Source organism: Anoplopoma fimbria, chromosome 19 (assembly GCF_027596085.1).
Source record: "Anoplopoma fimbria isolate UVic2021 breed Golden Eagle Sablefish chromosome 19, Afim_UVic_2022, whole genome shotgun sequence".
Taxonomy (NCBI): Eukaryota; Metazoa; Chordata; class Actinopteri; order Perciformes; family Anoplopomatidae; genus Anoplopoma; species Anoplopoma fimbria.
In genome coordinates this window covers 18,992,272-19,006,547 of record NC_072467.1, presented here as the reverse complement: position 1 = coordinate 19,006,547, position 14,276 = coordinate 18,992,272, and the positions used below count along the sequence as shown (strand labels likewise).

The 14,276-nt window shown below is 41.6% G+C and overlaps 1 protein-coding gene across 1 annotated transcript; it reads left to right on the top strand.

Moving 5' to 3' along the window:
• Positions 1-396: 396 nt before the first annotated feature.
• On the top strand, positions 397-14,260 carry LOC129108238 (1-phosphatidylinositol 4,5-bisphosphate phosphodiesterase zeta-1-like). The gene is given in 11 exon segments (XM_054619955.1): positions 397-586; positions 2,048-2,249; positions 3,779-3,923; positions 4,202-4,354; positions 5,906-6,091; positions 6,277-6,436; positions 7,490-7,606; positions 9,288-9,460; positions 11,096-11,222; positions 13,772-13,921; positions 14,178-14,260. Coding segments are annotated over 11 exon segments (1,686 nt in total).
• Positions 14,261-14,276: the final 16 nt, after the last annotated feature.

Genomic DNA, 14,276 nt, shown 5'->3' with positions numbered 1-14,276 from the left:
TAGTATTTCAACAGTGAGCTCAGGTAAAAGCTGGGCTACATCTCTGAGTTGACATTTTATTCACCATTTCCTGTATATTTTTAGAGAGCAAGTGATGTGCTGTTTCTTTGAAAGTGTTTGAAATATCTACAAGATGACAACGTAAAGGATAATCTGAGGTACTCGGCTTTGAAGGGACCTAAATTCAATGCTTTCTTCAGTCTTACACTATCATGACAGATATTCAGCCTTGCAGACAAACACAAGCCTTTAATAAATTATGAGTAGCCACATTCTCTTCTCAGAATTACATTTTGATTTGATACAAGTTGGAAGTTTCACAAAGAAATTTAAGGATAACTTCCCAGGATTGAAGACGAGGGTTTAAGAGGCTATGATGATTGTGTGCAGGGCAAGATGAAGAAAGGCAAGGCCCCGTCCTCCAGGAGAGCTGAAATCCAGCATCTGCACCAATGCTACGCCTCAGGGCAGACCATTTTGCCTGCCTGCGCCCTCCTCAGGTTCCTCCACAAAGAACAGATGGAGCTCACAGCAAATGAAGAAACGGCAGAGAGTTTGATTGATAGATATGAGATTGAAGAGACAGGTAAGAGAGAGAGAGAGAGAGAGAGAGAGAGAGAGAGCTGTGTACCATGTCAGGCTGCTTGCTGCTCATTACTATGGGTAAAGAAAACCCTCTACTCTTTAAGGACTAATCACGTAATTATGCTAATTTAGTTAAAACAGAAGTTAAGGCTCTAGCGCCAGTGGTCCCAGGCTGACAAGGTGATTTGCTGTAAGGCAGGGGGGTTGAAATGAGGGAAGGAAAATGTAAGAGTAATGCACGTCAGTGGACTAATAGACCAGATGTTGTCTAGGGCTCAGTGCACTGCTGGCTAATTCACATCCTCACAAACAGCAAAACAGGGAAAACACAAGACTGACAACTCATACTATCTTTTTTTCCACTTCATGGTGTAGTCTTTGAGTAAGAGAAGGTTTGAAAGAGCAGTTTTCAGCTTTTCTAACACCTGTACTAGCATAATTATCCTGCCTATTATATTTACTTGAGCAATTAAATTACCTGAATACAGAGAAGGTTGTTTTCTTTTAATAGCACCATACTTGCTGAATTCATTTGAATTTTAACCAGAATCTACAGTAGACATTTTGACTTGTCATAGATGAAAAGGCAAGGGTGAAATTAATGTAGTTAATGATGGGGCAGTACCATCAAGTGTCCCAGTAAGCTGTGACAGTGAGCCAACCTGACAAACACCAGGACCCTGGATGTAGCTCATCTAAATGGAATGCGGTTGTTTTTAATGTTATCAATTACACCTGTGCTTTTCCTGCTATGAGAAGCCAAACTGTCTGCATTGAAAACTTTTACTGTTAAATCAAAGAACCAGATGGTTTTCTGTTAGATTGTTCTTCTTTTTGACTGATTATTCAGTTGGACTAGTTCACTTATTGTGTTTTTTAAATGTCACTTTCATCCTGACTTCATCTAGATGTTATAATAGTAATAATCGATCCTTAACATATAGCTACATTTTGAGGGATCAAGTTTAAGCTGGTACCTATAATAATATCTGTTTGATGAATTGCTATGAAATTTCGTGCAGACATTCATGGTGCCCAAAAGATGAATTCTACTGACTTTGGTCATCAACTGACTTTTCATTTGGCATCATCAGGTCGGTTAATGACCAAATAATTACCACCAAAACTAATGACAATTCCAACGCCCTCGGCTGTGCTTTGTGTTTAGTGCTAATTAGCAAATGTTTGCATGCTAATATGCTAAACTGAAGTGGTGAACAAGGTCATATCTGCAAAACAGAGCATGTTCGCATAGCATTGCGTCATATGTAGGCTATAATGGGCTACAGCCTCACAGAGCCACTAGCATGTTGTAGAATTGGACTTGAATGTTTTAACACTAGGAACAGAACTTTTAGTTGAATTGACTCTTTAAACATTCTTGTTTTGCGCTTGGTAGAATAGCTGGTGCTGATTTCGACCATCACTGACAGTGTTACTCTGTTCCTTCCTCCTCTTCCAGCCAGAGAAAGTAGGTCCATGACATTTGAAGGATTCCTGAGGTACATGGAGTCCAAAGACTGCTGCGTGTTCGACCAGGCCCACACGTCTGTTTACCAATACATGGACCAGCCTTTCAGCAATTACTTCATCTCGTCATCACACAACACCTACCTGACTGGAGATCAGCTTGTAGGAAAGAGCCACCTGGATGCCTATGTTTGGTACGGAAGAGCAGTGAAAACAATACAGATTGTGGTCTTCTCCGTTATGCAGCGCTTCAAAAAACCACCCGACTTCCAAGGAAACAATTCCCTACATGACTGAATTTGTAAATACACTTGTAAATGAAACAACATCAATTTATCTGCTATATCTTTATAGCTACTTAATCTGCTATTTAACGTAGGTCAAGAAAACCCAGATAAGGCCAATTTAAACATCGTTTAAATTGGTCACCGCTCTATACACTTTGACCTTCTCTCTAAAACCTCTTCCCCAGACCTACATGTGTGTTATCAGGATTCTCTCATTTCATTGACCCACTCGCGTGCTGAGGCACTGGGAATTTGCTGTGGTTCCTTTATGAGACCATGAAAGTGATTACAAAAGGGGCTGATGGCAGCAGAAGGGATGTATTTATGGTCCCTGTGAATGTGCTGAGAGCGCTGGAGTGGAAGCCTCCAAACCAGTGGTCTGTTAGCTCTGGTTTACTTAGATAATGGATGAATCATATAGAGAGGAGAGCAAAGTGTCAGGAGTAAAAGGTGGCTCTTTAGAAATCCCACTACCTCACAGGTGCATTGAGAAGAAAAGAAAATGGGCAAATGCATGACAGAAGGAGCTAGAGTCAGCGGTTGTTAGCCGAGCTTAGAATAGAAATACTCATGTGTGTGCATGAAAGACAGAGCTGTAGTCAGGCCATTGTTAGCTTAGCTTAGCATAGAAATACTCCTGTCTGTGAATGATGGATGGAGCTAGAGTCAGGCCATTTTTAGCCTAGAGACAAGGGGTAGACCTGAAGTCACAAATAAACATTGTAGTGTTGTTTTCGCGACTTTGCTCACAGTAGCAGTGTTTTTACAAAGCAACTCTGCAATGCACAAACTACAGCAAAACTATCATAATGACATTTCTGTGACCAAAGAGAAAAGCATAGCCGATAACTGAGGTGAAAGGACAGCATGACGACAGAATCCAACTGTTGCACAATAAAACAGCGATAAACTGGTAGAAAAGGCTGATTTCCCAACAAGCAGAACCGTCCCACTATTAAAATGTTTGGAGTAAAGGGTGATTTAAATTTGCATCAAGGTTGCAAGAAAAAAATATAATTGGCCGTATCCACTTTTCCACTACCAACAGAATAAAAAAAAGCAATATCTTAACAGCAATATATAACACCAAGACACATTCTGTAATGTAAATACCTTACCAAATTTGATTCGTAAAGAAAGCCCCATTTGGATTAAATTAGTAGATTGCAATGTTTTCTATAAATTATTCACATGTATTACATACATTACACTGTATATAATGAACAGTAATGTGTCACTTGTATGGGAGTGGTTATGATGGCTTGAAAAGGAAATAGCTCAGTTTGTGCCTCAACGCTTCACTTCTAATTCCTCATGCAGCACATAAGTATATAAGTACATATACGTGCTTATCATAGCCTTGCCACAGCTCAGTGTGTGTGCATGTGTATCTGTATGCATGCATGTGCTCATGTGTGTGTCTTTGTGTGGCACAGTGCTCTGAGGAAAGGCTGTCGCTGTCTGGAGATTGACTGCTGGGATGGGCCGGATATGGAGCCCGTAGTCTACCATGGCTACACCCTGACCACCAAGATATTATTTAAGGACGTCATCACCACTGTGGAGCAACATGCCTTCGAGGTAACAGCTTGTGGTGTGTTTCATGACATATTCTGGAGTAATGTTCGCTCCTGCCTCTGTAGCCGCCAGGAGTCCCTGCTTAGCTGCATTTGCTCTAATTAATAGCATCTCTGATCGTAACGCTCTGCTTGCAAGTTGTCTTTGATTCAGGCCGTTCTCTGTGATGTGCCGAGAGAATTTAGAGCCTGCAGAGAGAGAGCAGTAGATCCCGGGTGATGCTAATTGCCTGAAATAGGGTTTAAATTGTGATTCCTTTTGATGTGATTATTTCTTGACAGGTGTCTGCTTACCCAGTGATCCTGTCATTAGAAAACCATTGCTCCCAGGAGCAGCAGGAGGTCATGGCCAAGTACCTCATCTCTGTCCTGGGGGAAAAGCTGCTGAGAAGTCCCTTGGATCACCCAACCACTGGAGACCTCCCTAGCCCCAATGTAAGACTCAGAACAGAGAGATTTTGACTATCCGAGTGGTAAATCAGAACCAGGATCTGCGTTTAATGTTAGATCTGCTGGTGCAGGCGGAGGCATGATGGTGTTTATACGTGTAAATCCTCATCGCCCGTCATTGCAAAGCAAAACAAGGAGAAAATGAGACCTTTTGGTCGTCACAAAGGGCCTCATTAGTTTCTTTGTGAGGCTTCCTGTGCCTCTCTCCTCCACTGGGACACAGGGGTAAATGGACGCCTGCATTTGCAAGCCTCTTTAATCTCTCAGAGATTCACAAAATCGAAAGTGATGTGGTTGATCCTGAGAAGTGCCCATCATTTTAAGCATGCTGAGGCACTTGAGCTTATTGTTCATTTAGATTACCCTGTTTGGGCTCCGACTTCTCCGATGAAAGCGACTGCCTAAACCCTTGACTGAGCGACCGGCCTGAGAGACGCTGGCACAGACTCTGCAGTCATATCGAACATGACGAGGAGGATGAAGGCTTTTTCTCTCAGAGTGGATGAATGTGTGCTGTCTCGCTGGAGTTTCTTTGCTGCCTCAGACTTCTTACTGCTTCGGAATTTACAGCAAGAAATGAGATGTGTTTTATCCTGAGTGTGCATATCAGATTTTCTTCCCCGTATCGTTCTTTATCTTTATGACTCAGGAAGTGGGGGCTGAGATAGAAGCCTCAGCACTAATGGTTTCATCTTGACTGTTAACCCCCAGCAACTTGAACACTGAATCAAGTTACCATCCAATTATGAAAGGGAACTATATGCGATTCTTTAAACTGTTCATTACCTTATACTCCACTCTGACCATTTTAATTAAAGGCTTTAAATCTACTATTACTTTGTTTTCACCGTAAACATGGACACATTTTTTATCCCAAATTACATCGCCACAAGCAGCCTCTGTTCTAGCTCTCCAGACTATCATTTTGTGCAAGAGCAATGAAAAATGAAAAATGTGCCTTTCCAAAGAAAGCTCTGAAGCTTGTAATTTACATACTATATGGACTCTTATGGGTTGTAAATGTCAGCAGATCTGTAATTATTTAGCATATTTTGCCTGTACATACAGTGAAGCTGACAGGGTGACTTCCTGCCGTGTGGTTTAATATGGAGCTGCTTCCAAGTCCAGATAATAATGTTTTTTTTTTTACTTTTAGCATATTGATGCTCATCTGTCTTAAGACCCCTACAGACTACATATTTGGTGCCAGGTTGGTGAAATGTAGCAGCATATGTGAGATTCACTGATTTAGTACACCTGCTGCTTTCTGCTTCTTTATCCCAACGGACTTGGCTGTGTGTACGTACTGATGTGGATGTGGCTGCAGCATGACACTTTGAAGAATAGCATCTTTTTGACAAATCCGAGAGGGGGCGGTTTGTGAAAAGCAAATGTTTTGATGTTTGTTTCCTAAGTTTGAGGATGCAGGAACACTGATGCAACTGTGTGATGGAGAATGTAGGTGACATGATGAAGGTGCCTTTGTATTTATTGATGTGTGTATTCATGCTGTTTGTTGATTTGTGTGGATGCCAGGACCTGAAGTATAAGATCCTCATCAAGAATAAAAAGCTAAAGCATCCCATTGAGAGTGGGGGCGCATCAGGGACAGAGGCAGAGGAGAGTGTAGATGAGGAGGAGGAGGAGGATGAGGAGGAGGAAGAGGATCATCAAACCAAGGCAAAGTTCTGGTCTCCCAGAAAGGCAGGGTCAAAGACGAAAGTAAGTCAGTTAGATTTAGGAACAGATTACCATACTGTTTGGAGATTCTGTACAATGTTCACCGCATCCATTAGATGATGGGACAAAAAGGTGAAGCTTTGCTCTTTGGAATTTTAACACCATTTGTTGCTATTTGGTGATCGCTCTTTTTGGTTTGTCTTTCTCTCTACCCTTAATGTAATGAGTAGAAGAAGAAGGTGGCCGTGGCAGAGGCTTTATCGGACCTGGTTGTATACACCAGGTCTGTCAAGTTCATCAGCTTCAGTCATTCCAAGGACAATCAGAACTGCTATGAGAACACATCGATGGCAGAGAAGAAAGCTCGCAAGCTAGCCAAAGCCTCAGGTAAACTGTCATGTATGGCCATGAAACTGTGGGAAGATAAAAGGGAAGCCCCATTCTGAAGTAATAAAGAAAGTGTCGATTTAATTGCAGATATCACAAAATCTAATTCTGATGAGCCCAGCAGATTCGCATGATTTATAATCACATTGAGCTCAAAGGGGAAGTCTCCGTAGGTCTTCTTTGGAGGAGAAATGCAATTACATCTGGCGCCATAAACCTCCATAATAGCAAAAGCATATTGAACATGACATATACGACATAGGGGAGTACTTTATAGGGAATAAAGCATAACAGCACAAGTCCAAAAATGTGCCTCGTACGCTCACTGTTGGAGAAGTGGAAAGAGCCCACAGAGGTTCAAATCAACTGATAATCAGTTAAACTGTCATCGCGCTGCTCCGCGGCAGTATATTGGAGAAACAGAGTGATGTAGAGAAATGAAATCTGCTCCTGCTGAGGAGGAGTGACACTTTCCAGACACACAGCTACATTATGAGCTTGTTGCCTCGGATGGCAGGGACCATGAAACAGCCTCAACTATGCTGTTAAAATTGTGTAGTCCCTTGTTGTCCTCAGACCCTGCAGGGAAACTACACAGCTATGGTGCAATCCCACACTGACTGAAGCTGTGTGGCTTTTTGTAGTCCATACAGAATGAGGGTAATTATTCAGGCTTCATAAGGGGATCATGACAACAGTTCAGCTTTACAAGTATTAACATTTACATTCCACGTTAGGCTAAAATAACATTCACATTGGTGAATCTTCCTTATAGGATATTTTAGTTAATATTTTGAATAAAAGCAACTCATCAATATAAACCAGAGTCTGGAACGGTGAAATCTGATACTGTTTAAAAAGTGAACACGTCCCTGCAGATAAACCTACATGTTTTCCTTGATCACTGCATCAAACAGACATTATAAGTTAGTTAATCTAAAACAGCATCACAGTAATGACATCTGTGAAGTCTGTCTCAGTGGACTTCCTGATTATTCAGCGTGTGTCAGAGGAGACATTTGACCTGTGAGTGCTGTGTGTCCTCTCCCTCAGGTGCAGACTTTGTTCAGCACAACCGGAGGTTCCTCAGCAGGATTTACCCAGCAGGCTCCAGGACGTCTTCCTCCAACTACAACCCTCAGGAGTTTTGGAACGTCGGTTCACAGCTCGGTGAGTCAGAGAGGGCGAGTATACGCCTGTCTGTGTGTGCACACACACCCAAAAACACACAGACACACAGATACACACACAGGAATCTGAAACGTATTTCATAATATTTGATGAACCTTAAAAAAATTCCAAACTTGGAACATTAATGTTTGTTGATATGGTTTATACATAGAGTGCATGCAGTGTTATCTAATATGCAATTATGGAGTAATGGACATCTTTTTAAGCATTCTATCATTTGGGCCAATCTGAGTAGTTGATAAATATAGGAATGAATCAATTTCCTTTGAAAAAGTGAGAAAAAGTAAACCATTAATAATTTGATTCAATACTTACATACTAGATTTAAATGGAAGTATTATGAGAAATACTGTTATTAAAATGTCCCTGATTTTATTTGTACTTTGTTGCCAATACTATTTAAATGTTTTGTTCAAAAAAACAGTTCAGAAAGACACATGAAGTTTTCTCTGTTTTCCTTTTGTCAGCTGTTCTCGACACACACTGAACAACCACCACAATCCATTACAAGCTTTTGAAACGGAGAGAAATGCGATCCGGAAAAACTCAAATTGTCAAACTTCAAAGGGAACAACCCGGCCAAGTGTCCTGTCGATTAGCAGTGAAAAGAACATTTCATTCCGGTCCACAGCCTGACCACCTCATCTGTGCTTTCCCCGGAGCAAGTCCTCTCCTGGCCCTTATCACACATTTTCCTAAATCGATTTGCACCCCCCCAAAATGTGTTTTTTTTTTCTCTCTTTCTAAACTACATCCTTGTCTGGGTCACAGCTTAGTTTTTTTCTTTTTCGTTATCATTTCTTACTCCAGAATGAGCATTGGGGTTTGACTCTATATCACATACCTTTGCTCTGTAGAGTAACTATTCTTCAAAAAAAATCATTAATAAACTTTACATTCTCACATCTCCTGTCACTGCGTGATTACCCACGAACTTAAAGTCACAACCCTGATCCGTCTGGCTCCGTCACTTGTTCTGTCTTTACACATCCCCCTCATCCGTCTCTGACACGTAGCCCTGCTGACGGCTGAGCAGACTGTCTATGTGCCTCGGTGGCAGCTGTGCAGATGGTGAGCGGCACTTTTCACAGTTGCAAGAGACTGCGGTAAAAAGCAGCAGCCTGGAAGGATCAATTACAGTTAGATGAGCAGAACATTCACTGGGACCGTGTGACATGCACATATATAAAACCGAAGCAGAAAGATGCATTGCGGTGTGTTGGTTAGGACTAAATTAAAGGTGTTTTGCATTATTGGTCCCTGTAATTGCCGACTCTGCCACTTTCTTCGTCTGACAATCTATTCACATGAATGAAATGTAACTGAAAACATGATACATGCAGCACAAATGCCAACACAGAGCTTTGCACTGCAGAACTCCCCACTACAGATGCACTCATTACACAGTTGAATGTGTCCCTGATGCAATGTACGCAATTGTTGGGGAAACATTTCAAGTCCATGTATTATTTAGCTCCCTCCTGCAGAATGAACAAGATGCCTTAGAAAACCGAAAGTATGCAGGAGATCATCTCATGCTGCCCGTTTTATTTGAACAAGCTTTAGGCATTCTCGATTTTGTTCTTGTAAAATAAATGTTGTCACATCCATAGCTCCTCATTTTCATTCTTCCAAACATTGTCCCGTGGTTGTGTTGCAGTGGCTCTAAATTTCCAGTCTCTGGATTTGTCCATGGACCTTAATGATGGCCGTTTCCAGGACAACGGGGGCTGCGGGTACGTTCTGAAGCCGGCGGTGCTCATGTCCAGTCAGAGGAGCTTTGATCCCAGCTGCAGCCAGCACGGCCTGAAACCAACACACCTGCTGCTCAAGGTACAGCTCAGGAGCCCTGAACGCTGAATCATCCACTCAGGGTGGATTTATGGATTAAGGTGTAATGTTACAGGGCTGGGTGTGTGTGCTTTATGTGCATGAATGTGTTTGTCTATGCTTCACAATATAGACGTTGTGTAGAAGAGCTCATCTCACTCTTAGCCTCCAGATAAATGGTTTCCTGCCGGATGCTGTGAACCAACAATAATGTAAATCTCCCTGAGATAGTCTCTGTTTAATTAGATTACCTCCTTTATTAAGCAAGGGGAAAGGAGAGGGGTGATCTAATGCAATTAGACCCGGGTAAAATTAATAAATCATCCCTTTTCCATTCTTTTAATCATGTTAGTGGACACTTGTAATGTACTGCATCCAAACCACACGGGAAAGAATGAATGAAGATGTAGAGAACTGCCACGACTCTTTAGTGTGTCATCAGGACAACCGTCACACACTAACTTTTCTAAGTCCAATTACAGAGATACAACAGTTTGCTCTTATGTAGAACATAATGGTGGGACTCCAGAGATATCCTAGGCTTTGTTCTGCCAAGACAATATGTGGAATTGCCTGGGTTCACATGGGACTCACTTCCTCTGCCGGAATCAGTCTTATGAACAGCTATGAATCATTAAAACTTACTGCAGATGTGTTTATGTTTTTCAAATACTCAGTTTTTGGAGTATTAAGTCGAGCTCAGTCAGTATAGTAGCTGTTCTAAATGTAACCTGTTACACCGGCTTTATCCTTTGCTTTAAAGCCCTTTCATACATTATTTAATCCTACTATAATTCTTTGTTTTTTTGCTGTTGTCTGCTGAAGGCAAAACATCTTGATCAGACAATGGTTCATGAGGACGGATGAGCACATCAGACACCGTCTTCTAAAGGAGGATGCACACACACACTTCACCATCCGAGCACAGTGCATGAAATATAAATGTGCTGCGCTCTGTTTTTTTTTGGGTGCCCTGGGAGACAACCTACCTATATTTATTCACATCATCATTCTGTGTTATTTGATCACTTCGGGGAAAATCCTGCAATCTTGACTCAGCTCTCAACTCAGTGAAAATAAGAGTCATGAGTAGTGTAACTTCGATAGGGTGGAGTTTTCAATCTTTAAAACAGTAAATTATTAAACAATATTTCCCCCTGAGCTCTCATGAGTCTATTTAGCATAAAACTGTCAACTACAAGCAATGATTTGTTTTCAATAGAGACACTTGCAATTATAACTCCACTTTTCTATAGGTATGGACCATTGTAGCTGTGTATGAGCACTATGCAGGGTGTTTTGTACGTGACTTTAGCAAGGAAAGACACTGTAATTTTCGTCCGGACGCTGTAAAGCTCCATCAGTGCCAAGTGGTGCATGTCGCGATAAGTACATGCAGGTTTGTCTTTGATCAGAGCCGGGTAGGGACCGCTCGGTGTGAGAGGACTGCAGATAAGCCTGCCTCTCTCCAGACTGGTGTAATTACAGCCCTCTCCCCCTCTCAGCTTCTCTCTTCTCTGACTGGCTCTCCGGTTTTCTCTTCTCTTCTATGTTTACTGTTCTTCCTTGATATCATTTACATTCTCATACACCCCCTTTGTGACCATCGGTGCTGCATCTCTGTGTGTATTTCTGCAGGTGATTAGTGGGTCCAACCTACCCACCCCCAGGAGTGGCAAAGCTCTGGACCCATTTGTCAGAGTGGAGATTCATGGGATTGCATCGGACTCACGCAGGAAAAACACACATACTGTCAAAAACAACTGTAAGTACAATTGTATGTGGCCTTGTTCTCGAGACACACTTCTGACTGGCCGTCTAACTTTTACTTTAATCATGCCAAGATGTATTTTGTCAGAGCTAACTGAGCAGTGTTTAACTTTCAATTATCTAGAAATTAAGAATGACAGAAGACACGAATTTCTGAGATCCTGAGATGCTTTCTGAATTTCAACATTATGACAGTTCCTTGAATTGAAAATGGTGCTGTTGTGGAATGTTGAAGATCAAATGCATCAATATTTAAATAGCACTGTAGGAGCAGAGAGACCAGACTCGGGTCTAAAACCACACTAGCAGCTCTGTGAGGCTGTACTCACTGTAGGCATAGCGGTTATTAATATTATGCTAACATGCTCGCCATGGCAAAGCTGATGTTTAGCATGTAGCATGTTTACCATATTTCCCATCATAGTTTAGCATGTTAGCATGCTAACATTTGCCAATAGGCACTAGCATGCCATTAGTTTTGCAGGTATTTGGTCTTAACCCAAATTTTACTCAAAACCACTAATGTGAACCTCATTGAGGCCCGAGAGCGAACATGCCTCGTACTGCAGGGCAATGGACATCTTTAAGTGAAAACATGGAAACCACCTAAACTGGATTTTTCAATGACAGCAGTATTTGGGGATTTCTGTTAGTGTTTTTTCTTCCTTTTAAATCTACTTCCCAGTAAGCTGGTTTGGGGTTTCTGAGAAGTGTGCTGATGAGTTTCTCTAAAATGTGAAAGTGTATTTCCTTTGAAGAGAAGTCTGTCATGCACCATTGCAATGACTGGAAACGTGGAGCTGACAGTAACTGCATATTGGATGAAGTTCTACAGGGATGTTAAGCATCAGTTGGATCCTCAATCACACTCACTTTTTTATGTTCAGAAGTATGACTCTGCCACATCTAAAACATTTATTACGACTAGGGCTGGGTTTTAATACATTTATAATGAAAAATATAAAAATTACTGTTTGGCTCTTACATTTACTGCCCAAAACTGTTATCAGTCTTTCAATTGTGTAAATAAATCCTACGGCTGTCGAGGTTTTTGACACTTTTTATATTTCAGCTGGTTTTAATCACAGAACATACAGTATGTGACATTTGGCTTGGAGCTTTGGTTTTAAAAAATGGCACCATGAAAATGAACTTAACATCGAGACATAACATCGATGAGATACAACACTGTGTTGCTGCTGCTGAGATGAGAAAAAGATGGATAGGAGGGGAGAGACAGAGAGAGAGAGAGAGAGAGAGTGGGAGAGATAGTAACAGTCCTGGAGGGTGCACAGCACTTATGCAAAGGCATAAATCATAAAATCATTTCACACTATGAAACCGATAAGGTCACTGGTGAATACAAATTAATGTGGATGTAAATGAAAATGTGGATGCAACAGAGGAACTAGAGAAAATTGTTTGGAATCAGAAACGCATTGAAAAACTGCGGCAGAGGTGACTCTTCAGTTATCTGCGTGGGCTCTCCTCATTTGTCACTGTGAAATTGACAACAAAATGACACTTCATGTCATGTATCATGTCATCCTGATAGGGATGCTACTGTGGGTCGGATAATCATTTATTCACTCTATAGACGGCAATGTCAGTTGTCGGTCAGCTCAACACTTTGGTCCAGACTGACTCAGAGACATTCAGTCCCCTCCGGCATGAATTTTAATAACTTCCTGTCCCAGTGCCAAAAACTAATCAGCCTCAGCTGTACTTTGTGTTTAATGTGAGCAAATTGAAGCATGCTAATGTGCTTAACTAAGATGGTGAAGATGGGAACAATATACCTGGAAAACATCGGCATGTTAGCATAGTCATTGTGAGCATGTTAGCACATAAGTACAGCCTCACATGGCGGCTAGCCAGAGTTGAATAAATGAACAAAGTTGAACGAAGTTTTCACAGAAGAATCTCTCTATTGGTCTCTTATTCTTACTCTGGTGAACACAACTCTATTCCTTCTGTTTGTCCCTGCACCTCTTTAAGTTCTTGTGTAAAGGAGTTTGTACAAAATCTTTAAAAAAAATTTAAGTTGTGTAATAAAAAAACAAGATAAAGCTGCAATAACAGCTTTTCGACCACTTGGGGATAACATAAACAAGCTGAACACAACACTTATATGTTATCATCCTATAAAGATGAAGAAACTTCTTCAAAAACAGTTGCCTATGAACACATTCACTTAACACAGAGCAACATTAGCATTCTTTTGGAGTACTTTTTCTGGCTGCCAGGTGAATGCGAGTCTAATATTCAATCTCTTTTAGCTCTGTTTTTGGTCTCCACCAACTCCTGAGAAAAATTGATCTGCCTTTTTAGCTTCTAAATGCTCCACTATGTTCTTCATCATTTGGCTGTCTGAGGTTTGGTGCTGAGTGGTTATATTATAGATTTTTAGAGAGTGGGCTCATCATTAAGAGTGACACCTTTCACGATACTCAGTCATTTTATCAATTATATATAATGGCTGTAGCTAAACATATTGATGCTTATTGATTCTAGTGAACTGGTTTATTTCTATTACCATTACAGCTCTGAGTCCTCACTGGGATACTGACATGAACTTCACCATCAGTGTCCCGGAGCTCTGCCTCCTCCGCTTCTGTGTCCGAGAACAGACCGGCCTCCTCAGCAGCGAATTCGTGGGCCAGTACACCCTGCCCTTCACCAGCCTGAAGAAAGGTGAGCCACGGAGGCAGAGAGAGCGACAGAGGGTGGGGGGTTGGGAGTCAAACAAAGGGCTAAATTACATCAGGTGACATTGTGTGACCATCGTTGTATTTCACTTCATTGACAGTGTCAGCATTACTGAAGGTCGGTCTCTGCTCTGTGCAGTTTTTTTTTTACAGGAATGCTTTTGTCTACCTATATGATGCTGTTGTAATTAGCGGCTATACATACATTTCTTTTCACGCCCCCCTTCCTTCTCCACCTCCAGGCTACCGCTGGGTTCCTCTCCGGTCCCGAGACGGATGCAGTCTGGATCCAGCCTCGCTCTTCGTCTTTGTTTGGTATTCCTAAAAACAGCTCTCCATAT